The sequence below is a fragment of the Orussus abietinus genome, unplaced genomic scaffold (genome assembly GCF_000612105.2).
Source record: "Orussus abietinus isolate OABI.00-Male unplaced genomic scaffold, Oabi_2.0 scaffold523, whole genome shotgun sequence".
Taxonomy (NCBI): domain Eukaryota; kingdom Metazoa; phylum Arthropoda; class Insecta; order Hymenoptera; family Orussidae; genus Orussus; species Orussus abietinus.
In genome coordinates, this window is record NW_019394666.1 from 13943 (window position 1) to 41156 (window position 27214).

General features: G+C 41.6%; 2 protein-coding genes across 7 annotated transcripts in view; one reads left to right on the forward strand and one right to left on the reverse strand.

Annotated features, from left to right (window-relative positions):
• LOC105703264 (centrosomin) overlaps positions 1-27214 on the forward strand; it is a 42121-nt gene that overhangs the window by 1577 nt on the left and 13330 nt on the right. The window contains exons 1-3 of one of the 6 annotated variants that reach the window (XM_012431526.1): positions 1656-2416; positions 2985-3565; positions 13564-13619. In XM_012431526.1, coding sequence (XP_012286949.1) covers positions 3468-3565; positions 13564-13619 — 154 coding nt within the window. In that variant the 5' untranslated portion in view covers positions 1656-2416; positions 2985-3467. Of the gene's footprint in view, positions 1-1655; positions 2417-2743; positions 3566-13563; positions 13620-25144; positions 25402-27214 lie in introns of those variants that run through there. The other 5 variants (XM_023432966.1, XM_012431530.2, XM_012431527.2 and 2 more) reach the window with 5 other exon arrangements.
• Positions 8799-21638, reverse strand: LOC105703267 (cuticle protein 7). Its single transcript, XM_012431534.1, has 3 exons — positions 21544-21638; positions 10014-10251; positions 8799-9053 (listed from the first exon to the last, which is right to left on the reverse strand). The coding sequence occupies exons 2-3, from the start codon at positions 10240-10242 to the stop codon at positions 8902-8904; spliced, it is 381 nt and encodes a 126-aa protein (XP_012286957.1). The 5' UTR covers positions 10243-10251; positions 21544-21638; the 3' UTR covers positions 8799-8901.

A 27214-nucleotide genomic window follows, 5' to 3' on the forward strand; every position in this document is an offset into this window, starting at 1 on the left:
AATATTTGTCACCACGTTAACCCAAAATCGTCGTCAGCGATAACGCCGGTATTTTCGTAAAATCTCGGTACCGTTATGAATAAACACATGCTTTACAAAATAGCCACCCTAACGAGTCTTAATAGTGGAGTAAATATTTATTTAACCTCGATTAGTGCGAGAAGATATTTTACTAAATGTATGTTATTACGGAATGTATTAGCTGGGTTATTGCGAAGATATGCTTAATTGATATTAACATCATCACGGTAAAACGAGGCTTAAAAGAAGTACAAACCCAGTGGAGTTTTTCGACACGAATTATATTCGATAATACTAGGTTTTGTATAAACTGTGAATATCTTGGGTTTTTAAGTGAAGCTATTAATTGTAGAAAATGATTTTTATAAATGTATTAATAGTCATTTTGAACGCAATTGCGAGCGCAAGTTCATTGACGAGTATAGCGCGCAGTAAATCCACATTTTTGAAGTTCGTAGAAGTGATAAAGACTGTCAGTAATTAAGCGATTTAGTTTCTGTGAGATCACTCTGCAATCGTAAGACGTCACAGCTGCACAGCTGCACACAAGACTTACAAGGAACACGTGGGGTGCACGTGTTTACGTGTTAAAGGACACGTAGGATCTCTTTCAACACGAATTAGCCACTCCAAGATTTCGAGAACGGAAAAGAGTACTTTTCGTCCTTTAAGAAAATATTTCCTAACCCCATTAAATTTTAAAAACTTCGCGTCAATTTAACAAACTCTTTATGTAACGATTGCAATTGATTTAATTAAGCGCCATCGCGCAGTGGTTAAATAGAGCTTAATTTTTTTATTAAGAGATGTCAAGAGAAAATGTGAATATTCATTCGATCGTATTTGTACAGTTTTTGTGGACATGTCTTGTACATTCTTTTAGAAAAGCTCGCGCCCTCAAGACCGAAATATCGTTAAAAGTGCAGGTTAATGATAGTGGCCAAGAATAGACCTTCATATCTATCAATTGTCGCCAATACGAGTCGATTAATAATATTTTGATGCGTGCTAACTGGTGCAGTGTTGCTTGTTCGAAACGTGAATTCACTCATTGTCCATGTCAACGGAGCCTATCTACTCGGTCAAAGGTTAGAGGTCTTTCGAAAGATCAGTGGTTCTCTGCTAAAAGACGTGTAGGAAATATCACGCATATCTGAAGGAGAGTCACTGGTAAAATCTCACGAAAAAGAGGAATTCATCACTTTTAGCGAAACATTTCATCCTTGAAGTGCAATACATTTCACCCCAATGGAAGCCCGACAAGACGTACATAAAGATTAATTAAAGCCATCCGTAAAACGATCGATCAAATGTATTTATCTCCCAAAAAATGTTGCCATTTATTACAACATTCCCTGCAGGGCACAATTTTGAGGAATAATTTAAAAACGCCACGTTCAATCGATATGGGAAATATTTAGTGTACGAGGCATTCGAGGAATTCATTCAGAGGAAAATCAAGGAATGGCATTTAATTGCATTTTGGGAAGCACTACATCTCCGGTCGATGCACACGTCCTCCGCGTTACGTCTTCCTGTACGACCCCTCCCGCCCTTCGCATTCTCCCCTTGTGAACCCTACCCCCACCACCGGCACGACCCGAGAGCATGCTGCTGCGGCCCTAGTTCATCCGAGACCACCGAATCGTCCGGTCGCATCGTCGGGTCGCTTGATCTGCGCACGCACCGCTGCGTGTTTGCATCCCCAGTGACATACACACTGCGGAACGGTTGACATCTCGCCGCTCGGAGAACGATCCAAGAGCCAGAAAAAAAGAGTCTTCGTCGGGCGTCGTCCAGAGATCGCGAAATCTCGGCCAGTAAAATGGGCCGCGGGGGACCACCCGTGAAGAAGAGACCGTTCTTCCTGAAGAAGATGCAGGATGAGGGACGAGACGGAGCGACGCGCCACGAGATCCGCGAAAGTGTATTCTCCCGCACCGACATTGTCTTCTAACGTCGTCTCCGGCTTTTTACGACACATCGTCACGTGTTGATCGTGAATCGAGGGGACTCCGGAAATCGTCCTTGGGGACGACTCTGCGTGACGCGGGACGTTTCGTCACGTGACGTTGTTATTGTCTTCGATGGTGAAGATTTTGGGACATTTCTACCTGATTTAACAGGGAAGGGGCGGACGTTCGCGCGAAGTGCGCCGAATTTTGTTTGAGGTTATACGAGCGCTGGACCCGGGCGGGAAGCTGCGCTCGCGGTGCCATCTTGTTAGCTCATCTTTCGGGAGATTTATCTCGATTGATCGGCGCAGTCCTGGAGGCGCAGGGACAAGGTTCGGGCCTGGACGAAAGATTCGCCGTCACCCTCGTTACGGGCGCCACGTGGTGGAGCCTACCGGGGACTAGATAAGGCTTCTCGTTGCGCACGTGCTCGCCGTGGGGTAATTAGAATGTCTTTTCACTCCGAAAGGAAATAATTCGTACACGGATATATTATTTACTTATGTAGCGTTTAGTTATTTTGACCGTTTATGATTTTATTGTCCGGTGTAATCAGGTTTCCGTCGGTATTTATCTAGGGATTCGTCGAGGTTCTCGGAAGTAGGAAGGGGCCTTCTCGGTCATTTCGGAACCTCTGCAAGCATCGCGTGTTTGCGTCGTGGATCAGCTGATCCAATATTGTCGCACGATCGCGTACGTCGAGTCGTCGGGTCACGGAGTTGCATAAGTAGAGGGTGAAACGCGGAAACTTCATTCACTGGAACTCTCCGTGGCGGGATTAAAGTACCTTTGTTCTACGTATTTAATTTCACGTTAGCTAAGAAACCTTCATTCTGAGTAACGTAGTTTTTTTTTTAATTTGTGTTGCAACTCCGTTTTACGTGTTTTTTTTTTTTTATAATTGAGGGGGTTTAATTTAAATCGAAGGTTTAAGACGGCCAAGCGTTGAAATCTTGTCATAAGATCGATTTATGTGAGGTAGATTAATCTCAATTAAAATTGGCACAGAAGGGCAGCGTGCGCGGTGCAGCTCGGGGAGGACAAGACTTTCTCAGCCGCCCCGTGTTTTCCTCGTAAGCACCACGTGTTATAAACCTCTACCAGCCGATCAAGAATTGTCACCCGACACGTGCGTTTGCGGAATCGTGGGACGATTTCGTACATTTCTTCGGGACTCAATTTAATTACGTACAAAGACAGACGTTGCAAGAAGTACAAGTGGTGGATAGTTTATAGCAAGTAAGGAAGAAGGACTCATCTGGACGATATCAATCGCGTGAATAATGGACTGATTTTATTCCATTATCTTGCCATAACTCGTGCCAAAGACAAAGTACAACGTGTTCAGTATTAAATATTATTACCCGTATTTGTATAAGGTTCTACACGAGTTTTTATCCCGCCGTTGACGTCCGTCGCGTTTTGCTCGCGAGCCTTTTTCTAAAGTGGTTTTTTCGTACCTCGAGGAAGAATTCCGAGGAACGAGTCGCCATGTTTTTCGGATACGGATACTCGGGCCACAACCAGACCAGCCCGACGTCACCCACAAGGACCAGCGTTTGGGGCAGCGCTTTCAGTCCCTTTCGAAAGTGAGTTTTTGATTTTTACCGCCACTTATTCTCTCGTTAACGCGTTCTATTGGTTATGAAAGGCTCGAAAAAAACGGGTGAATAGCCGTACGGGACATGTACTCTGAATGAGTTTAATTCGGGCTCGAGGGATGTGCACTGCACCTGAAGTGACCGAAGGACGGTCTTTATTGTTGAAATAGTGGCGCTGTAAAATATTTGTAGATCAAATGACGCTATTCACCGTCACTAATTAAGATTAATCCCCAGCGGGAGAATTACGCGAGTACTTTTTTCATTTTCATTTTTTTTTTTTGTTATTTTCATTTTAATAAGTCACGATTCTTGACGACAATCGTGCACGCGTAGCAATGCAGATTAAATTGGGAATTCAACGGCGTGGCCGGGGAATCGATTTTTTCGCGTGTTCCTTGGTATTTCCAGAGCAATCGCCACCGCTTTACAGCGGGTCAAGTGCTCGTACATTTTTCACAATTGTGCTTTTCACTGCGTTTCGAATTTCATTCAGGCCGCCCGTTGGTTGGTTGAGCCGGATCTAATGGAAATATCCTGGTCCTCGTGACCCACAGGGCGCCGTTGCAACACAAGTGTCGCGGTAATCTACATAAAGTCGACGTTCGTTTATTGTTCGTATGTGAAGAAAGGCGAGTGCCGCCCACTGTAAACCTCCTACGTGTTGTACGGTGCGAGAGAGCGAGTGCAAGGACCGTTTCCACGCGCCGTTTGGCGGGATCGGGCTGATTGTTTAACTGCCGGATAATTCGTTCAACTTGCCGTTAATTGGCGAGACCTGGTCGGACGGATCGTGTCGGCACATATCAAGGGGGCAGGGAAATTATTTGCGGATGATATAATTTATCCATTTATGAATTTACTCATTAAAAGCGACTCAAGGGGTTAGGCAAATTATTTGCTGATAATATAATTTGCTCGTTTATGAATTAATGCATTAAAGGAGGTACTCAGAAGGGCAGAAGGATTATTTCCGTTTAATAAAACTGATCCCTGTATGAATTTACCCATTGAGAGGTAGACTTTATGCAGTTTTGTGTTGTTAACGTGAAAGTATAAGATATAAATTGTATAAAATGATTGGATCTTGAAACGTATAAGTCTGCGGTAGGATTTCTTCCGCTAAATTTATTGGAAAATTGGAACATTAACTTATTTAGTCTAGTTAGTTTGTATAGGGCAATTTAAGAGAGACTGGTCGTAGAGGCCCGGAAAGCTCGGTTGTTTCGACGCGATGCAAGGGAAGTTCATTGGCCTATGCATGTAATTACGCTAATAAGCTCTCAACATCTGGTCATTGAGATGTGCATGTGTTTCGTGTATATCGTGTGGGGACTCGATAGTCAAGCATAGATACACGTTCACCTTTAACCTAATAGAGTATCTTTTTGGCCCGCGCTATTTGTGCCGATAATAGAAACGTTTCCAGTCCTCGATTAATTAATTATCCCCTTTGACCAAGTGTTCCCTATTATCAACCATTTGGAGTATCCTTATTATCCTTTAAAATATCCTAGTCACTTTGATATTAATTTTCTTAATTTTTAAAGGACAGTTTTTTCACCCTCTGTTATATCGAGGTGGTTGGAAAATGTAGAATTGGTACGGATTCGAGTTAACCCTTTTGGCGGCAAAAATGAAAAAAAGTAGTCCACCCTCGTATGTACTTATTTTCTTTTGGCGTAGTCCCGCGTGAAATAATGCACGAGAGGGTATGAGTCACGCACTTTTTCATGGACCCCGGTAAAGGGTGGGGTGGTTGGAAGAATTAGATCACGCTCGTGTTGCACCCCTCGGTGGTCCATGCCAGCCTCCACCTCGGGGGTAGGTATTGATTACTCGCACTTGCCCGCCTTGTCAGATGAAGCAGCTGCTGTATGTTGCTGCTGATATATTTTGAAAATTGTTATCGCCGCAGCATATCATTCTACAGAGCGGTTCGTTTCCATATCGATAACAAAACATTCTCAATAAACGGAATAACATGTCCACGCGTATGTACCGTAATGAGTTTCTTGGTATCGTCTCATTGAACTTGTTACGCCATAAACCGCTGAAGCAGGTACGATTTTTCAAGAGATCTACCGTCGTATCAATTCGGAGGAGATTGGATTAAGCGATAGCGTGTTTATTACGGCATTTTATCGCAGTAACTTGTCAAAGTTAATTCGGTAAGCCGGGGAAATAAAATTTCGGAAATTTGATATACAATTCCTTTGGGATTACGATGGCGATATTTATTGCTCAGGCTTTTTCGTGCCCAACTCAGCACGGGAGTTAAGAAATATTTCGAAATGTCGAGTTTTTATTTTGTGTAATTTTGTTTTTATTTTTTTTTTCAATTCTTTTTAAAGAACACAACTGGTATTTTCAATGCGAGGAAGAATTTATTGGGACGTCTGCAGAATGAAATTTGCTTTCAGGGTCGAAATGCTTGGCTTTTATCAGCTTACCAGACGAGTAATTCACGTACTTAAGTGAATCACGCTTAACCACTTGCGCTACGATTTAATTTTCGGTTGCCGTGCTGCGCTCTACAATATAACATGCGGTATAACATCCGTACAACATACCCTATCGATTCTGAAATATTTCCAAGATATCGATGACGCTACGCGATGTCGTGCACTCTGGAACTGTAGCTCGAATAATGAACGATCCAACTGTTAGCCGACGTGCCGGACACGTCGATTTTGTTTCTGCGACAAATGCCTAACGACGTGGTATACATGTCGCTGGCAGTTTTGGAACAAAAGCATCTCGACGTGCGTGGCACGTCTTTATAGCGCAAGTGGTTAAACTGAGTGTAAGGTCATTTTTACGGACGATGGGACTCATTAACCACTTGTTCGATAATCTTTGTCCTATGCGGATCGATTTTTGCATCTAACGCGACGTAGATCTCGGGATTTTTACTCGTTTATCCGGAAACCATCGGTGTGATGTGCTATTATTTGTTTATTGAACTCTTGATACTTATAATGTATATCTTCCATTGCCAATTTATTGTTTCAATGCCATGTATATATGCCTACTATCTCATTGTTCTAATAGTCAAATTGTATTCTCCGAATCAGAGGCAATGAAATCATTAAAAATTATTTTAAAAAATCAGAGTCACCTCGACGATGCTTCTCTCGCGGTTTGACATTTGAAAGTTATTACATACAACTTCTCAGTTATTTTCGGTCAAGTCACATGCACATCAGGGTGCATTACCGCATTACATCATTCCAGTGCTTTCCCACATCTGTCAGGGCGTCGTGCACGCATTTCGGTTGGATTTTTCGCGCATTCTGCCGAATCGTCCGGCATTCTAGCAGCATCTGGCGATGTTTAGTTCTATTTCGGTTTACGGAGTGCGCGTGGAAACAAAATACCGCCTATAAAATCGCCGGTCGCAAAATAGCCACAATTTTTCCCTATTTCTGGACTCCCAGGACGAGATTAGACCTTTCCCAATAGTTGTCACCACGTGCCTTTTGTTATTTCCTTTAAACATTTAGACGAAGAACATCGGGAAACGGGGACAATAGATAGAATTATATTATATGCGTGATTTGGTTTTAATCAAATTAATTTAATCGAGAGGACGTACAAGATGGCATTAGCGGTACCGTTTCGTCGAGTGGATGGCTCGTATTCTTTCGATTACCAAGTTGGATGCTCTTCCTCCCCTGGAGTTGTCCTTTTTCTGAGTCTGGCACGACATCAAAGGCCACTTCCTCGTTTTTCGACTTTTTTACATTCGACTTGTGAACGCGGTCTTTGCATTGCACCAAGGGAAGGTACTGTTGGGCTACTAATTGCCGACTGCGGGGAATATCCCTTCTCCTTTTTCATCCCGGAGGGTCTTAATCATCTCGGAGCCTTCGCGTATTCATAAAGAAGTCTTTACGAAAGACGTCGGTTAAGCTGGCATGGCTACTGTAGCGCAATCAAATAAAATGTACTAGCAAATTTAGGACGAGAGGATCGCTGAATTGAAGCATCCTTCCGTGTGAGAATTTGTAATCTTACGAAACAAATGTTATGACGTGTTTTTTTCTTCTTTTTTTAGTAGGACTTCTCATGTCACGGTAATACATGGGAGACCTCGTTAAAGAGATCGAGATGAAATCCTCTTTTTTATTGTTAGAGCTTAGCAGCTTTTTTCGAAAGCAACCCAGATAGACGGTCACGTACGTATTAATGTCATATTGTTGTACCTCAGTGGCAATGTTTATTCAATTTAACATTCAGTGGAAGTTAAATTAAACGTCACAATGTTTTAATCTGAGTGTGATATGAGATACACAAGAAGCGCATAGCTGCTACGAGGATTACCGTTCCGTAGGTAAAACTGCCAGATGAAGTCAATATAAAGTAAATCTCTCTGTCTGGGGACTTTTAGACTATCCCATTCCCGTAACAGCTCATTGCATTAGGAGAAATAAGTCTCGACTTCCACGAGGACCACACGAACTTCCCCTCTATTTCCGTCCTCGGTTTCCGCGAAACGGGAATCTCGTCTTGTTGCGCACCTCGTTGATGACTCGTCGGGGTGTTCTCTCAATGTCTTGTCCTTGTTTTCGACAAGGTTCTTTTCCTGCCTCTCTTTTCCATGCCCGTGACGATAACTCATCTTTTCTCCCCTTTTCTCCCCCTACACTTCTGTCGATAACGCTAGCTTTTTCTTATCGAGCACGTGCTCGCCATCCCACGTGGCTAGTATCTGACATTTGCCTTCGCGTCCTTTTTTTTCCTTTTTTTTTTCTTAGAAACAAACTCTTACTACAGCCGTCACCGCATGATTACGCGTTAAACGTTAAACGAGATTGAGAAGGATCTCGATTGAAATGAGAATTAATTATCAACCGAATTAATTAATTGATTAATAGTTGCTCGTAGACCTCGCTCTCGCATTAACAATTTCCCTGCCATGCTCATCGCTGTAACCCTTTATGGGCAGAACTAATTTAATTCGCCTCAGAAAGCCTTTAATTACCATGTCAGTACCACACAGCATCCCGCCCCTCTTCTCATCTCGGCGTTCCTGTGTGCGTACTTGACACGCTCATGTAACGTTTTGTCGTTCATTTTGATACGTGGCACGATTATCGTTCGGGGAGGTAATGTATGGTTCCGGCACATTTGGATTTAAATAAACAGACTTGGTAATTGGAACAACCTTTTTTTTTTGTGTAATACGTGATCTAAACCTTACATACGTGCTGCGGGGTACGGATGACACTGTCCAGATTATTCTCTGGGCACTGTGCGTCCGTATAATAACAAGGGGGTAACAAACAGAAACTCAACAATATCAATCGTAGATTTTTTTTTTAGTGGTGCTTGTTGTGATGGTAGTCGCCATGGTCGATGCCGTTGCTGTTGTGGACGACGGGGTGGAAACCGTATTTGTCGACGTGGTATTTCACAGTCCTCACGTTACCGCCGGGTTCATGGACCACGTACTCACCGGTGACGTGGTCGCCTGCAAATGAATATTTTCATTCATAAATGTCGATGCAATAAATTGTCATCCTTGTTAAAACATTTTAGAGAATTCTAAGGAAATGTTAATATACCAAAATGCTTCAATTTCTCATATCCTGCATATTTTGAAAATTTTATAACTGAATATTTTATTCAAGCTAGGAGAATACTGATGTAACGTGAAATTGAGAAAAATTAACCTTCTGACGTTAACCGTTTGTTTACAAATTGTAAATTTATGTACATTATTGTAAATCAACATGTTTATAAATTTCCGATTTATAAAAAAAGGAGTAGTACAACAGTGAGGTGCTACATTTTTTCTGGAAAATTTAATAAGGCTTAAAAGATCGATACACGGGTATGGGACTTTAAACTTACATGGCGCTATAGAGAATGAAATGAATTTTATTGCCGATTAAGATCACTTTTGCATTTTAGACCTATATACTGAAAATTAGCACCGTGTACGATACAGCTTGGGGAGGGTTTCTCATTTTTTCTTAATTTTTTGTTTAGTGAACTAGAACTAGAAGAAATGGCGGGGCTGGCGGTAACGACTGTGAAATGATGGGTCTGGGTGTTGAGAACCGCAAAATAGTCGATTTGGACAGAGGACATTAAGTCAATGGCCAGGAGTCGGTTAACTTCACGGTTGAGAATCTTGGAAATTAGGTATCGGCTTCTCAGGGAGTTATAAACAGTATTTTCGGTCCCGATTTCTATAATCATGCCTTCAAAATATGTTAAATGTTCTCTCTCGCTATTTTAATCCTTTGCTTCAATAATGGAAAATTAATCTTGGACTTAAATTATTTTGAATAGGTCCGGTCTTTGCAAGCTTATCAAAGAAAATGTTCAATTCTATTGTTCTTTACATTTACGTTAATGTAATTTGTAGATTTTAATTAGCCGTGTGTATACGATGCGTAAAATATTTATTGATTACGAGACTTACCGTCGTGATGCTCCTTATGGCCGTGCATGTCCTTGGTGTGGTGGTCCTCCACTCCGTACGAGAACTTGTAATGAGGTTTGGCTACGTAGTCATGATGATGGTGGCCATGCTTGTCAACCCATGACACTTCCTGGTGATGTCCTTCGACAGGACCATGGAAATGTTGGAACGAGTGCGCGTGATGTTCCGCTGTTATACTTTTGGCCATAACAGCGACCACCACCAACATTGGTAAAAACTGCAATAGCGTCCAAATGTTGTCAGCAATCATGACTCAAAAGCATACTTTATTCAAAGAATTCTTTTGCAAGATCAATATTCCGTATTTATCCAGAAAGTTGCCGGAGAAATGTATCTTTCTGATACTTTCTAAAAATTCTATCTTTTCGTTTCTGCATTGATACTTATGCTTTTAATCTTAATACGTGAGCATTTGAGACATCACTTATAGCGTGCGCAAATCAGTTTATGGAAATAAATTACAAGTTATCCGTAGCCCAGCATAAACAGTAAAAATGCAGGAAAATGTATATTAGATAGATGTATTTTTTTTTCTGGTAATTTCGTTTTTAATTTTGACATGTAATCAGAGGGTACTTGCCGCAAAACTCATCTTGAGTTTTCTCGGAGCTTCTGGAGCTTTAACTTCACCGGGACTAGCACTTGCACCTTGCACCGATGAAATCCGACGAACCAAATCAACTGACTTACTTCTGAGTGCGTTTGTACCTTTTATATTGAAACATTGAGTAACTTGCTTCTTTTACGTTCATTTTGGCGACGAAGTGGGGTCTCCTTTCCATACCGATTATGGTTCCCTTCTTTTGCCAGAAATCGCACGGTTTCTAAAGGTGTTTCTACATGAAAAGCGACAGCCGATGCGGAACTACCACCACTGCGTTCTTCTAATGTTGGCAAAATAATTTGCGCATGTTTGCTTACCGAGAAATTGGCGAAAGAAGTGAAGGAGAGGTGGCCACATTCCGAAAGAAATGGGACAATTAAAAAGTTGGGTTGAACGAACGTAACGCGTTGCATTGAACATTGAATCCCTCAATTTTATCAGTACCAGATATTCTTTGACTGTGAATTATGACAATTTATTATAAATACTTCTTGGTATAAAATAATTCCCAGACGTGGAAATGGATTCGATAAAATTTGTATATCCTCAAAAGGTTGATCCGTTTCTTTAATTATCGAATCGGCAAAGGGCATAGTCTGCTCAAATTCTCAAGATGAGTCGAAAGAAACTAAAGAGAAGGACTTTCTAAGCGATCCTATGAAAGAAATGGCTGGGTTAGAAAGTACAATTTTCGCGATAGATTGCGGGAAAGTGTAGAGAAGGATCTCAAATCCATCGTTTTTCATATTTTCATCACCTGTGCCTTACAGCTCTTACTTGCGTATTGACAGATTACAAAATAAAAATAAAAACAATAGAAACATGTATTTTTCAGATAATGGAAGAGCAGTCAAAAGTGTTGCGGGTCTAAAATTTTGCAACTCGGTCGTTAAACGAAAAAATTCTCCGCTCGGTAATCACTCGCTTTTTCCGGGTTCTTTGCATTTCTCTAAGAAAGTGATTTCTAGTAAAAAAGAACGGGTCACGTCGTAGTTGAGTAAATACATGCACATGTAGATAGTTGTTTTACCCAACCTGGCGGAATAAATGACAGGGGACTTTTCGCCGTTTTTCGCACCGTTTTTTCATGTTCAGCTTCGCAAGTTTGTTAGACTCCTGGTGACAGGTGCAAGATCGCCTCTATTGTGACAGAGCAGTGCCGGTACTAGCTGAACGACTTTAAATTATGTAAGCCGGGAACGCGAATAACATAAACATACTACAGCTCCATTACCGTGACAATGCTCAAGGAATGGCGGTAACTACAGGCCGATTTTGCGAGCTATTTGGAAACCGAAGCTGCCTGGCCACCGATTAAGGACCGTTCGCTCTTGCTTTTTTTTTTACCGCCCCCAAAGTATCACTCATTGCTCCCGATGACCCTAATTGGGCACATTAAGGCAGTATTAGACACGGGCGAAACCTATGCATTTATCTCGTTACTTAGTATTTTCTTTTTTTCCTCCGCGATTCCTGCAACAAATGTAATAACCGGGCTGTATCACGTTTCACTGAAACGCTTCTACGACACTTTTGTCATAATCTTTCTAGGTGAATAGTCGATGAATGATTTTTTAAGTGAAACTTTTTATGGCCACGGTAATACGGGTAACTTTGCATATTATGAAAGGAGTCTGTTTCGGAAAGTGAAACGCTCTTTATTTTTCACGGCTCATTACCGCGAATTACAACTTTGTGTGGTCAGCGTTGATAGAATTTGCGTAAACGTTTTCGTTAGTATTAGCGCGTTATTCTGTCAATACCGATATGTAAAGTGAGATAAGAACGACACATATACAAGATCAAAATAATTACGCTGAAAAATGTACCGAATGCGTAAGGACATTTCGTGAAATTGTGGTTGAGGATAATTAATAATATTTACGTATTTCCTTTAAATTTGACGTTTCACTTATAACGCGCTTTGCACATGCCGATATTTTTCTCAAGTACGCGTGTTTAAAATCAGTGACAGTCATTTGTCCACGGTACATTTAACCGTGAATGGGGACTTTTACAATTGTTAAGCTATATTTGTGCGAAAGATATAGAGTAACTATTTGTATTTTGGAGATAGCGCTCCTTTCTGGAGCTTGACGAGAATTCCTTGTTATTGCTACGAAGGATGTAGAGTCGAGGTTTCTATATTGACAATTTCCGGAAAACCACGTTGCGTTTCCTCATTGCGCACTAAATTTCGCACTTTTAATGAGCCGGGCCTACCGCTCATTGGATTCTAAGAAACTATGCCTCGGCTATAAATGATACACGTTTGCGGGTAAAATTAACGTTTCCATTTCAGCTGCTTCTGTTACCGCCGTATTTTGACCTCAAAACGTTGCTAGAAGCACAACCAAATAAACAATTCAGATATTGTTATTAATCGTGCAATTCAGTCTTACGAGTGTTCAGATAAATTTGTGAATCTGAAACGGAAGAATTCAAAATTGTTAATACTAGCCGTTTCAACCCTTTTTTTAGTGACGTTTCCATTCGAAATATTTCAATAGGATTTTGTAATAATATTTACTTGTCCGCGATGTTACCGTAATAATCGATTGCTCTTTCTAACCTGAAAGGCAGTCCAGAAACGGATGTTCCATTCATTTTTTGAACCTCCCCACAGTGAAAAGAGTCTATTTTCAGAAAGCCAAACTACGGCGGTTTTCTCTGCTACGAGGGCGCGTATTCCCGTCACAAATGAAAAGTTAACATTTCTTTAAGGAATAGTGTTTAACATTTTTCATAAACACAATTTACGAATTTTTGTAATCGATTCAATGCTTAGTTATACTCTTTTAAATAGCCAATTAAGTCATATAGACTGGTTTTTATTGGCCAATTATAAGATAATCCCAAACAATTCGTATTTATTTATTTTAATATGAATTTCGCAATAATTCGACGCAATGTTTAATGTTTCAGCACCAACATGCCGCTGCAAGACATCACGATGAGCCAGACTCTGCCAGTAATGAAAGGTAAGAATTGTACCCAATTGAATAGAAATCGAACTTTTTATTCTCGTTAATATGTTACACTTTGAAATTTTGCAAGATGTTAAGGGTGAACTTTATTCGTGTGAATAAAATTTCATTTGTAATCTATTTCGAGGGTGGAACGCATTATGTCGCTGCAATTAGCAGAGCAGTTCAGATCACAGATAGTAGATATGACCTGGGATGTCGTCGCGGTTCATAAATCGAGCAGTAAATATGATGGATGATGCATATTTAATGTCCGATAAGTAACGGCACTCGCTCATATGAGAATGCGACTTACGAGGTGTCATTAGATCAACGATCGAGGCGGATCAACGAATCGTAGACAATGAGCCGATCGAGATCGGCCATCTTCTGCCGTAACCGCTCCCACCTCGTTGGCAATCTCCAAAGCAATTGACCTCCCATTGGCTCGTATCGGAGATCACAATGAAATTACTCCCGAGATGATCTCGAAATAACTCAATAATTTGCCGCATCAATTACCACGATCTCTCTCGAGCCATTCGGTCGAAATAATTTTTGAAGCTTTACCTGCAGATATTAAAATGTATATGTTACGGTTTTCTTCCTTTAATACACATTGGCACTATATACAGAATGTTTAAAAATTCTCGGAGTTCAAAGTGAAATTAAATCAGATCTATTTTAAAAACGGATACTTTCTAGGGTAATTACAAAAACAAACTCGCAGTCGAGTTTCAGTATGTACGCAGTTGAAGTTGGGCTTATTTTTTAAAATCTGCTAATGTAATGATATGAATGTATTATTTCTTTCTCTTGGCGTTATGCTTCGGTCGTGATTGGGATGACAAAATCGATTATCAGCATTTATATGTCGTAGTATGTCTTCTTAANATTAAACCTAAGTTGTGCCTTAGCGCGACGTCGAGAGTTTTCTTCTCACTCGCTTTCGTATTTTCCTTCTCTGTCTCTAATTAGAGCACTGTTGACATCGGGTGGCAAAACTATGTAGGACTCGCTCGGTCGGCCGGGACCTCTAAAATCCCGATTTTGATGAGAGTGGGCATGACTTCGTCATTGATCTAGGTCTTTTCATCGTAAACTTGGACAGTTGCATCACGCCGGCGAAACGCATTGCGCAAACCTGACGGAAGTTATTCGAGATCGGGCGGACATTTTTTTTTGTTCTTCCCCGTTTAACTCCTCGATATTCCAGTTTCACCAGGAACCGTGACGATTACAACAACGCTCGGTAAAAACGAGACATAAGTAATTATTGTCGTTTCTGCGGCGTTGGGACACGGCGCGACACTTTTTTTCTTTTTCTCTCCCTTTCTTTCGGCCAGCTGAAAGTGTCCTCTTACTTTACTTACGAATATTTCGCGCCACGGTTTGCCCGTCATTACGACCCATGGGTGTTGCCCACTATGCTAATGGATTGTTGTACATTCATTCCTTTGATTTACCGATGCAGCTCTTTATGCAGCTTAAACGTCGAGTACGCGACCGACATATGCATTTTTATCAGTACCTAGGGTCGGTCGTCTCTTAATTTCTTTTTTTGTCACGGATAAAATTATGTACAACTCTGACTGAGATATGGCGAAAGGGTTTAAGAAACGACGATAAGGGGTTTTCCGAGTATTATCTCGTGTCATGTGTAAATAGTGAAAGGAACACGTTTCAGATGAGATTAAAAGTTTAGTACACCTATCATTTTTTACTATGTTTTATTTTATACGGTATTAATGACAATGGCGGGACGAAGAGTTAATAACAATAAAGTAAATGATTGACTTTTCTATTTTGAGAATTTTAGGGTTAAAGATATGGAAAGTGCATTTTTTTTACGTCGATCTGAAAGTGTTTTTACGTGGGATAATTTTTTATTTTTTGAGATTTTTTTTACCAGCTGTGGAGTAATTAATTCAATTAATGATAATTTTGATGATGCACTCCCTCTGCACAGAGTGCAATGTCGACGAACCTTCGTCAGTTTTTATTCATGCTCATCCATGAAAGTGGCTATTTATACGCGTTATTTTATGTCTGGTGGCATACAAGGAGCCGATGGTAAGCTGCCGTTCGGTAATTAAGAGTGTCCGTCTAAACGTTCATTTGCATAACGCGAGTTGAAGACTAAATACACAGTATGAGCGCACTATGATACATCAGCGGAAGACCAAACGCGAGATATGATACACCAGCGAGGAGGAGTAAATATGTGATAAAATAAAGTTATGTTTCCGAGTACCTAGCTTGTGTAAAAAGAAATCGCGCGGAGTGTAGTTCCGTACCGTTTTATCCGTTTTCATTTTCGTCAACTCCTGGGCGTCTTTTAGGTAAAAGGGAGGAAAAGAATGAATCGGAAGACGCGAAAGGGACGGATGCACCCGAAAATAAGAAGGCCAGAGGTAGAGCGGTACTTGGGGAGAGTTTCCAGGAAGCGCATCTTCGGTCTCTCTTAAATCGGCATCACCGTCGCGATGCGTCGTGTGCGTACGCGGGCGCGTCTATACGCAGTCTGGAGTAGAATGGAGAGGACGCGGGGAGGGCGGATAAAAAAAGGGACGTTAAGGCAGGACCAGTCCCCCTCCTCTGTGGCTAGGAATATATATTTAGACGGGAGTAAACGCTTCGAACTGTGGCCCGAGGAGAGCTTATAGACGACGTTTCCTCGTTTTGCCACGCGCCGCGACACCAGCGCCTCGACCGCCCGGCCAAAATGGCGCGCGCGTTTCGCGGGGCTCCGCTATTTTTTATGCCCGGAGAGAAATACCGACGGCATTAATTTCCAGGAGAACGACGAGACTCCTTTTCTCCCTCGTGAGGATCCCTTGGTAACCGGCCAATGCTCGCTTCGTTCGTTCGGCTTGGGACAATCGTGATCTGATTACGGGAGGTGGCGCGAGCATAGCGAAATTCACACGTAGAAGTCTTTTCGAGATATCTACCACGGTATCTATGTGAATTATTACTTTCTTTTTGCACCGCACTCCTTTTTCATTCGTATGCCTCGAATTATACCGTTTTTCGGCTTTCAATTGCGGTTTCAGGCGATACAAATGTGACGTCTGAGGAGTCTTGTTTATGGATCATCCAAACTAATTGTACTGGGTCGTTTGACATTTTTTCTCATGAATATGGGGGTCCTACGGAAGGTCCTGACATCCATGAAACTTCATTTCTTAAAAATTTGTATCGAGACATTTGTAATTTTTGTATGAAACATGAAATTTCGTGGATGCTAAGACCTTCTTTAGAGCCTCCACATTCACGTGGTAGAGTTTCAAATGGTTCGACACACCCCGTTCGGGAGAAAAGTTTCATAAATATTAACCTCCGCGGATGCCACTTTTGTCTCACCTTAAGGTGACGTTATTTTAATTATGAGAGCAGGGTAAAATCGGCGAGTAAGGTGTCGGTGTCTCTTTTCTCACTTTGGTAGATCATTGCGGAGCTTACAAATGTAAGATTTATTATCGCGTTTGGGGATAACGTTGGTTCGATCGTGGGAGGTGAAGCTGCGAGGTGGGAAAGTAAAAGATGGCGAGGCGTCGAGTAAAACTGTGGGAGGGACGGTGTCCTTAGAAAGGGAATAATGGATGGGAAGGAGCCGACGAGCTAATGCCCGACTAGACGTTTCGCGAGGGTTAAAACACCCGTCTGCCATATATCGCGTAAATCTGGCGTTTAAGTCGCGCGAATCCGTGTCAGACGGGTACGACATCAGACTTTGGCAAGCTCGTGCGCTTCCGCGATCCGGCGGATCGAAAACTCCACCAGACCAGACGGATTCAAGAGAAACCGTTTTCCCACGTCGAATTTTCATCCCCCTTTTCAGGTTTCCTGAAATCCCTTAAGAGGGTCACTGAGCTGAGAAATGTGCTTTTATCAAAGTGAGGTTAAAAGCGAATGAAAAGATATATATGTATATATCAAAAATATTTACGGGACTGTTTTATTTGGCGTTTTGAGGAGAATTTAAGATAAATGTTTTACAACGTTTCAAAATGGCGGACCTGTGGAGACTGTAAATTTCTGATCTTTTTTTTTTCCACCGTGTATATGATTTCTGAAGAACGGCAAGTCTGAAACGAAAAGTTACGGTGGTTTTGGAGACTAGAAAGGATTATTTGAAAGCCGATGGCACAGTTTCTCGATGAAAAAGACATTCAAGTTCCAGCAAAAGAAAAGTGCCTTTTTGCACTTTAATCGTTGACATCTTTCGAAGCAGAATTTTCTGAAAAAAGTCCGTCCCAATGGTTAAATAATCTTTTCTAGGGTCTAATACTATCTTGATTTTTTAATCCTTTTAATTCTCCGTACAATGCCAGATAATATCGCCCCGTATGCAAATATTTCCTGTACCTTTTCGTTCTGTCAGTGTAAACTCACTTTCATTAACACGCATTTCACAACCTTACCAATCCCCTTAGAAGGAAAAGAAAATAACAAGGCTACAAAAGTGCAAGTCTATTTAAAGATGCTTAGGTCTAAATTTGTCGTAGATTGTAATTAGGCCAGTTGTCCGTTTATATGAGAAAAAGTTGCAAGAAAAGGTAATAGTATTTACCCCTTGAGCTCGAATGTCTCCTTGCAAGGGAACAATTTGACTTGGCGAAGGGAGCTGTCCGAGGGCAAAGGGTTAAAAATATCAGGGATACACTGAAGGTGGCTTACAGTCGGCAATCATGTTACAGGATGTCTGATCGCCACGTTACATCCGTTTAGGGCAAATTTCCAGCAGAACGGAGACCCGGTTCTTCGGGCACCGGTGGTGGAGGGGACTTTAAACTACGCGTTCATGCATTGTCAACTTGTCAGTACAGTAACGCACTCGCATTAGACACCATGGCGACGACGATTTCGGGGAAGAGGCAGCGCGCTTAAACCAGTCTTTCCAGGAACGCTCTCCACGTGTCCAGGGCGTAGATGGAGTTCCGAGAAAGATGTGCAGAAAGTTACGAAATTAATCGCCAATTGCGTCTCATTCGATAAATTACCTGAAATGGCCCATTAGGGGGACTAACCCTCGGCCGGTATCTTTTGAAGCAATACATCTTACTTGCAAATTAATAACTTTAAGTAGTTCAAGTGATGAACCGCGGGTACACTTAAGCGGACAAACCGATGTCGCGGTGGTAACAAATTGGAAATTACTCATATGTACCATATGTTCGTGTTAATTGATCGCAGTTGTTGGGCGGTAGTGAATAATAGAATGGACGAGAGATTTTATTCATCGTAAATGGAGATTTTATGGAAAGAGGACAAATTAAAGGTGATAAAAGTCTCTTGGTTTAGGAGGTTATCCGTGGTCTAGGATCGTTTGGATCTCTGTGTGACGGTCACGCGAAATTACCACTGTCAAAGGTTGAATAGGTGGTAGTTGATCGAGTACTGTCAGGTGTAGTCACTTCGGTCCGATCGAGCTATTTCGGTAGACTCTTTCCCGACTGGATTCGATTTTTACTCCATTTTTGGCGCTAAATGTGGAGAATGGTCGCTGGCTTCTTTTTTAAGGCGATGCCGCAGAAGTAAATTCAGCCTGCGTTTTATTTCTTGATCCGTTTGTTGGCACCTTGACCGTGACGAGGTGACTCCCGACCAATGGCGTTTCGTCATCGCCAGGACTTTGACGATCTAAGGCTTACCAGCCCTTGTTCTCCATTTTCACCCCGAGGTTTTGCTCCTCTCGCAGCCTCGACTTCTAAGGGGTCTGAAATCCGTCCTTTTTGTGGCCCGCGAATGGCCGGGCCTTAAAAAATATCTTAAGAATGAAAAATCGGGCATATCTGACCCTGCGTCTTAAATTCACATTTTCTGGAAATATCGAGCCCATAAACTTTCCATTTTGTCGCCCCTGAGAAGCTCGAGCGTTTTGCACAATTTTGAGGTGAGAGTCATTACTTGAATCTCATTCCGCCATGTTGTTCCTCTTCTGCCGAGCCCAGGGATCATAAGTCATCGCGACTGTGATTTTAACGAACCCCTTAATGCCTACTCTTCCGTTTTGCATTTTTATTTCGACCGGAAGTGGGACACGAACGAGAGAGGTTATGAAAGGAGACAATCACAGTTATGCCGAAAATAACCGCAGATCCTGAGGGGGGTGTTACTCGGTTGAACGAGTCGATGTTTTAATCATTTGTTTCTTGCGTCTGAAAATATCTATTTGTCGGGTCGACCGTGGTCTAGGATGACCGCGTTTGTACCTGCATTCATGTAACAATTCCATTGTATCGTAGCCTATTTCTGATGTATATGGATGTGGATCCGCCCAAAAGACGTAACGATGAAATTTTCAAGGGCAGAAATATCGTCGTGGTCAATTGGCCACCTTATAAGTATAATTTTAAATCCACACATAGACGTTATCCTCAAAGAGTTATTGACCCTCTGCAATTTATAGCCTATAATATTCAAATACAGTATTATAAAGCCTTCCTCAATGAATAAATAAAACAGTATCCAAGGCCAGAAGTGCAATTTAATTCGACGACCTTAAGTACATAGTAATTTACACTTTATTCCTAACTTATTTCTTCTTATTTTCATTATTTAATTGCGCCATCGCTGTAAAATATTTCCGTATTTATTCTAATGATTTTGAGTTACACGTTTCGGACTTGACCTCGGTAAATTAAATAAGACGGTAAAATACGCGACTTGTCTGGTTAAGTCGATTAACGAGTTGACGTGCTTTAAAGACTTTTTTGAATTTTGCTTTTTAAAGTCCGTACTTCCGGCGCTATCGGATTACAGGAAGCGAGTTTTGGTTCAAGTGTATCTTTACACATGGCGTCGCGCGGAGGTGCGGACTAACTAGCTGGGCGTCCCAGCGCCAGAGTGTATTTCTGTATTTATGTGGCAAATCGAGGCCATTTTCGAATTTATTTAAAAACCTGCTTTATTCTTGCACAGGTTTAGAGCATGCATTTCTTTCAGGGTCGGCGATAATAATCGCGGCGTTTTTAAATAATTGACGAAACTCCGGCGATTCTCGGTGCCCCTTAAACTCTGGAGATACCGATATGTAACCGATAGCAACGTTTCTTAAAGTCTGGTGCTTTTTCTTTAATATTCTTTAAATATGTACGAAATGTTAACCACGCCACTGATATATCCGTATGAAGCATTCATACGTTACGTACAATGAAACAATACGTCTCCGACGAAAGTAATTTATCTTCTTATTAACAATATANTTCGATTTATCGGTGATAAGTGTCACGCAGTTTTGTTCCTTGTGAAGTTTATGAATAAGAAATATCGAAAGTCGGGGAGGGAAGGGCTTTCTTTCACGGCTGTTGAAATCGCCAAAATGTCGGCGTGTTCTTTGCAAGTATCCTCTCCGTTAGAAGTGAAGCTTTTAAATAATAGAGAATTATTATTAATTATTCTTAATTATTTCACTAAACACCCTTACGGTACCGATTGTTTTTGGAATAACAATACTAAAACACGAAGATGAATATAAATAGTAAGCCGCTATAAGAAAAGAAAAAAAGATATTTCAGTTTTCGATATGCTCCCCTTTCTCAACGTGTGAACTTCCTCCCGTGACGTACGGGTTTAATTTCAACAATATTTTAATAAAAATATTGCATTGGTTCTGCTACAATTTTAGGCTCCTGAGATGAATGTTACCCGACATGCACAGGTGCATGGCGGGTCGACGTTATCCAGGCGCCGACCAAAGCCGATACTCTTACGGCGGCTACATTTCTTCAATAAAGATTGGAATGTAGTTCTAATCGTATTGTTACAACATAATTCTCTATAGTGAATATATAAATTGGCGTATAAAATCGTGCCTCCCTACATTCCGTTGGCGTAATTCCTAGAGTCTATTTACTGGCCTGAACGAGTGCTCGACGATCGTTCGGTGATCTTTCCTTCCCGGGGAATGAATTTCTTTATTAAATCCGATTACCTATCCAGGATGCAGTTGCAGCCGCGATTAGCCCATGGCGAGAGGCCGACGCAGACGACGGCAGACGCTGTTCCGGCCGAAATTAAAGATAGATCGAACACTCGGTTCTGGCTTAAATGTGTCATCTATAAATACTTGAGCTCGCACCAGCTCCGTGCAGAGGCGCGAGTCGATAGAGGGACACCTATACGCGAGCGGAGTCTCTCCGCATCTTGGGACAATAGGCAGGGGTCCTGTGGGAGATTCTTCCCTGTAAAATACAGGACGTTTATGCGGTCATACTTCCGAGCGAGAAATTTGAGACGCGCGTTTGACGATCCAACGACAAACGCGCGAGGCATTTATGCAAGACTCGCTTCTGAGTCTAAGGGGCCGTCGAAGAAGTGCATTCCGTCTGGTAATGTACTGAGAACTGCGTTCAGTTTTCCAGATAAAAGGGTTTCCCAAATGCGTGGACGGATTTCCTTAGAGGATCTCTCCGAAGAAGGATATTCGAAGTAATAAATTGGAAAATCTTTTGGTCGGTAGAGCAGACGTCTACATGATTTTTTTATTTAATAAACTTTTATGATAAACTTTTGCTAGGCACTCATTCCGTGTTGCCAATTTAGTAGTCGTGGAAACATCGTCGGTAAGTTTAATGGCGACGAGGACACGGTTGGTAATGACATTGACAGTATTAGATCATTATTAATACATTGCAAAGATATACATGTTGTTCCTTCGATTTGTGTTTATTCCATTCTCTAGTCGGGTTATAAAGCCATCTTCTTTTGTCTATGATTTTATGTGATTTTTTGCTCCAGTAAATCATTTGCATAAGTACTACAGCCCTGAATCTTCCTATGCTTTTTGCAGCCTTTGGATCTATCAATTGTGACTGAAATTTAATGTCTCCTAGTGTAGCGTACATTGTTCTCCATAATCTTTAAGAAATTAAAAGATTTTAGCATCAGGCATACACTTGACCATTGCATCAAGATAATATACAATGGATGGTGTGAATTTGGTCTAGTGGCCTGGTACCGCTGCTCCTTTTTGTCGATTACGAAGTTAGTGCTTTCTGAACTTAATTCCTATTCGTGTTAAATTTACCTATGTATCTATTCGGTGTTGTAAATTTAATGGCGACGAGGACACGGTTGTTAATGACATTGTCAATATTAAATAATTATCAATAAATTGCATAGATATACGTGTCGTTTCGAAGTTAACGCTTCCTGGGCTTAAATAGTATTCGTGTTAAATTTTCCTATGTATCTATTCGGTGTTGTAAATTTAATGGCGACGAGGACACGGCTGGTAATGGCATTGGGCGTGGGATGCATCGCTTCCTCTTTTTAACCCCTGGTCACGATACGTTATCGTTAAACCGCCGAGTGTAATTCGGAGGGACAGTGGGACATTATGAATCTGCCTGCCGGTAACCACGGGGACCCGCTGACTCATCGTGGGTCTTGTCACTCCTGTTTTGAGGTTATCTTCGTACTCGGACGGAGGATCGTTATCTCTGTTTTCGTTGGAAGCCCCGAGATAGATTCTGGGCTTAACGGATCGTCGGCTAACCAGGAACCGGGGATGAAAATAATCGAGTCCCGTCTTCCGAACGGAGCGAACACGGAAGTGTCCTCTTTATCGACAAATGTTCACCTAGTTCACGTTTTATCGCCGTCTGCGTTCTCTCAGAGGGGCACGATCTCGAACGAGAGGCGTTCCCATGGGAACCTGAATATCAATGAAGAATCAAATCGCTTCGAATGCAGATTTTATATTGACTTTTTACATCCATTCGGAATCTTTTCCAATTTCATCCGAAGCTTCTGTTCGAGTCGGTTAGACTTCTCTACATCGAGTTTCAAGTAATTTAAGGCAGGATCTGAATGTGTTTTTTTTTTTTATAATAAGGGATATTCCCCCGTTTTTTCCTAGGGGGAATCACGAGAGAGAAATGAGGGCAATCGAGGAAGATATTAATCTCCAAGATATTTTATTTCATTCATTTCGGGTATGTCACCATGAATTTGATTTCATTTAGAGGAGACGTTTATACCATTTTTGATCAAAGTATTTCGATTTATCGGTGATAAGTGTCACGCAGTTTTGTTCCTTGTGAAGTTTATGAATAAGAAATATCGAAAGTCGGGGAGGGAAGGGCTTTCTTTCACGGCTGTTGAAATCGCCAAAATGTCGGCGTGTTCTTTGCAAGTATCCTCTCTCTCGTTCCCCGTCTCTCTCCTCTTCTTGGCACGAAATCCCGCGGAAGGTGCTAAATATATTCGCAGAGATGGACGAAACGAGGAAAACAGGTTGCAAGAAATTATTTATGTAGACGTCGCGACTCTCCTTCTTTTTGGGCCCGCACTGAACTCCGGTTTCGAATTTTTGGCGGCAAAGTTTATATTCGACATTTGCAATCTGCCGCTGCGATGTTCGACTTAATCGAGACGGGACCACTTGTCATGGCAATATTGAATCACAGGATGCGTTAACGATGCTTTTCCTCCCCTAGAGGTCTCTTTGTCGTTCAGTAACGTCTTCTGTAGAAATGTTTGCAATTGTATCAATCGTAGATATGATCGAGAGAGCTTCCTTTCGAAAAACGAAACATTTGGCAAGTTACCAAAGAAAGTTGTGGCAGCGGCCAACAAAATATTCTTACTACTTGGTAAAACGAGCGACATACATGTGACCAATATGATGTACAGAAATAATAGCCTTTTGTTGTTCGTACAGCAGAAATGTTTCTGCAAAGATTTATACTACCCTCTTTCTTCGGTATTTCACGGTTGCCGAAGCAAGTAAAATGTATTATTATGGCTGTAAATTATTCCTCTGCGTGTATATTCTTTTCACGCTTTTGTCGACTAATCGGAAAGGATAGGCAACCTTTGAATGAATTTCCTGGAAAATTACGTTTTAAAAAGATGTCAAAGTATGTCTTGAATGGTAAGCATATCCTTAGCGTGCAAAGCAAAGTAGCGTTGCGCGAAAACCATGCTAAAACTGAGACATGCACCAATGTGTCGACGGCAGGGAAGATTTGCAAACTAACAACAGGCAGGAAGCAGCAGATCGTTGACTCTTCCTCGTACCTCTTAGCTCCAAGCCGCTGTCATATTTTCCGTCACTCTAATTTTACCGCTGTCGCCATCTAGCGTTAAGGCTACGTCCACGTCGCAAAAGGAAGCTCCGAGTCGAGTTTACAGTGTACTGTAAACTGCATCCTGAGAATCTTTCCCCAAATAATTCCGCATATCTGTCGGTCGGTTTCCCTTAGAACTTCGACTTGCGCCCCCAAAGTACAGCCTAGAATAATTATCTCTTCCAAATCGTGGAAACGGGTGCAACTGCTCTGTCCTGAAACTAAAATCTTTATCGGATCGAAAGGGTGACGTGTATTGGATTGTTAATCCGCAGGATCACCGAGCCTATCGAGTTACGTGAGACAAAGCCAGACCCGAGGGTTTCGGATCTTGACGGCATCGTCACGCTCTTTTGACACGACCTTCGCGTCGATATGTACCAAAGACGACGCGATACAGTCGTCGGGATGTAATTTTAACCGCGAGGAACCTGTTACTGCGACGTAACCTTTGGCTATCCTCGCTAGTCTCGCCGCAGTTTGCAACGTCGCGCCATTTCGGAGACCCGGGGGCCCTCTATCATATTTTCGCGCTTTTTCACTTTATCTCAGCATAACATTTTAGAAATAAATCGCGCTTAAAGTTCCTCCCCACGCGGTCGAGATGTGAGTTATCGCGCAGATCGTTGGTATGGGATGCGGTAGATCCAGGTTGCTGGATCCTACGGTTGGCGCACTCTTCGAGGATCGACCGATAAGGATCGAAGTGATGTTCGGTAGGACCTTAAATGTCTATGGAGTGATAAAAAATTGCAATTTCTTCTTTCCTTTTCCTTTCAAAAAGTTTTTTAATCAAATTTATTTCACTTTTAATAGCGATATTCGACAAGTAGGACCTTGAATTTCGGCAGAGGGATACAAAATTGCACTTTCTTTCATTTTGCTTTGTAAAGGTATATTAATTGTATTTAATATTTCACGGCGATTTTTGGGGGAATCGACCGTTTGCGCGTAAATTCGCCATAATGCGAGAGATAAGAGAGGAAAGGACCGTACCGTCCTCGATTCATTTGTTTATTGTCAAACCTGCACGCTGCTTTCTTGTTTCTTCGGGGACAATTCATTCGATTGGCTCAATTTAGCCACTTGACTAGGGCCGCCCACGCTGTCGATGCAAGTCAACGCCAGTTCTACTTCATTTGTCCGATTTGCCTCCCTGTTAGCGCGAATTAACGTTGCATATATACAGTATATCGCAATGTGTGCGAAAATGAAATGTCTTTGAGTGAAAAGATAATTCCTTTGAATGACGAGAAACGATTATTTTCAAATTTGTTTCTCTAAGATGCCGTGGTTTATTTCATTTCTTTTTATCGCCGCTGAATAATAATTAGAAAAAAAAAGAGAGGAAAAATTTGTTTGGGAGAATAAATTGGCTTTGATTTTTTCAGCAGAAGGTATATCATGCAGTTTCACTTTTCTATTTAAATTCTATATTTATAAAAAAAGGGAGCATTTTATATATTCATTCTTGTCGAATTATGGATAGTAAAGGTTTGCAGTGCTCGTAAGTTCAGAGCGAAGTGGGCCTTCCACTTAGACGTCGCATAATATAGGAAATATTGGAGTTGCAAGGGTCGACGAACTTTTCGCGGTAAAGCGGCAGGCTTAAGAAATGCCCATAAAATGTTGGCCTTTACGGTTTCGGAGGTTAAAACAAGGATATTGCAGAACCCACGTCGACGGTTTGAACCTTAATGCTCGACAATAGGCTGGTCTTAACGCATTTGGTGAAGTGCCAGAAAGGTTACACGGGCAGGCCGAACGTCTTGGGAAATTTCTGAGATACGAGTGGCTCGCGCGGTAAGGGATATATTCCCATGACCGTGCGCCGGAAAATAGTCCCTATGGTTAGGAGCGGTCATACTGTCAATCTACCAAGGAACTATTTTTTTTTACCTGCAACCTATCTTTCTTTTACATTCATTTCTGTAAAACTGATTCATCTACAAAAATCCATTGATTCGTTAATTTTTTTAGTTGACCTTGCAGTTTATTTACTTCTAAGTTCTATACGTAAAATCGGGAAAAGGGCGTTGAAGGAAAGAAGGCGAGTTGACGTCATTTCTTTATTTTCTGGGGATTTTTCCCTAGGGTTGGGGAATTCTCTCGTCAATCGAGCATCGAAAAATGTTTCGGGGAAGGGGACAACGTCAAGGGTTTAACGTCAGTCGAGATCGGGAGAAATTGTACGGTCCCCGTGTGTCATGCTCGTCACATAAATGTTAAAAATTTCCTTTAAACCTGGGCTAAAGGCCTGCCATGAAATTAGGAACAAGCGAGGTTTAAGCGACGTCTTTCCAAAGTTTTCTGCGGGAAACCGTCCCTTTGTCGAAATTATTTCGGAGGGTATGCCCTGCGGAGGTTTTCGGAGATGACGTAAAGGAAACTGCTCGAGACCTGAATCGGAATCTTGATTTTTGACAAGGATCCCGTATCGATAAATTGTTTGACAGTCCGTCATGTTATGTGAGGAAATAATCTAACAGCCATATAATGCAATACATTAAATACAGCCTAAAATAGTTT

Coding starts and splice junctions, on each gene's coding strand:
- LOC105703267 (XM_012431534.1), bottom strand. CDS start 10,242: ATGTTGGTGGTGGTCGCTGTTATGGCCAAAAGTATAACAGCGGAACAT. Junction 9,054..10,013: donor CCATAAGGAGCATCACGACG/GTAAGTCTCGTA, acceptor ATTCATTTGCAG/GCGACCACGTCACCGGTGAG.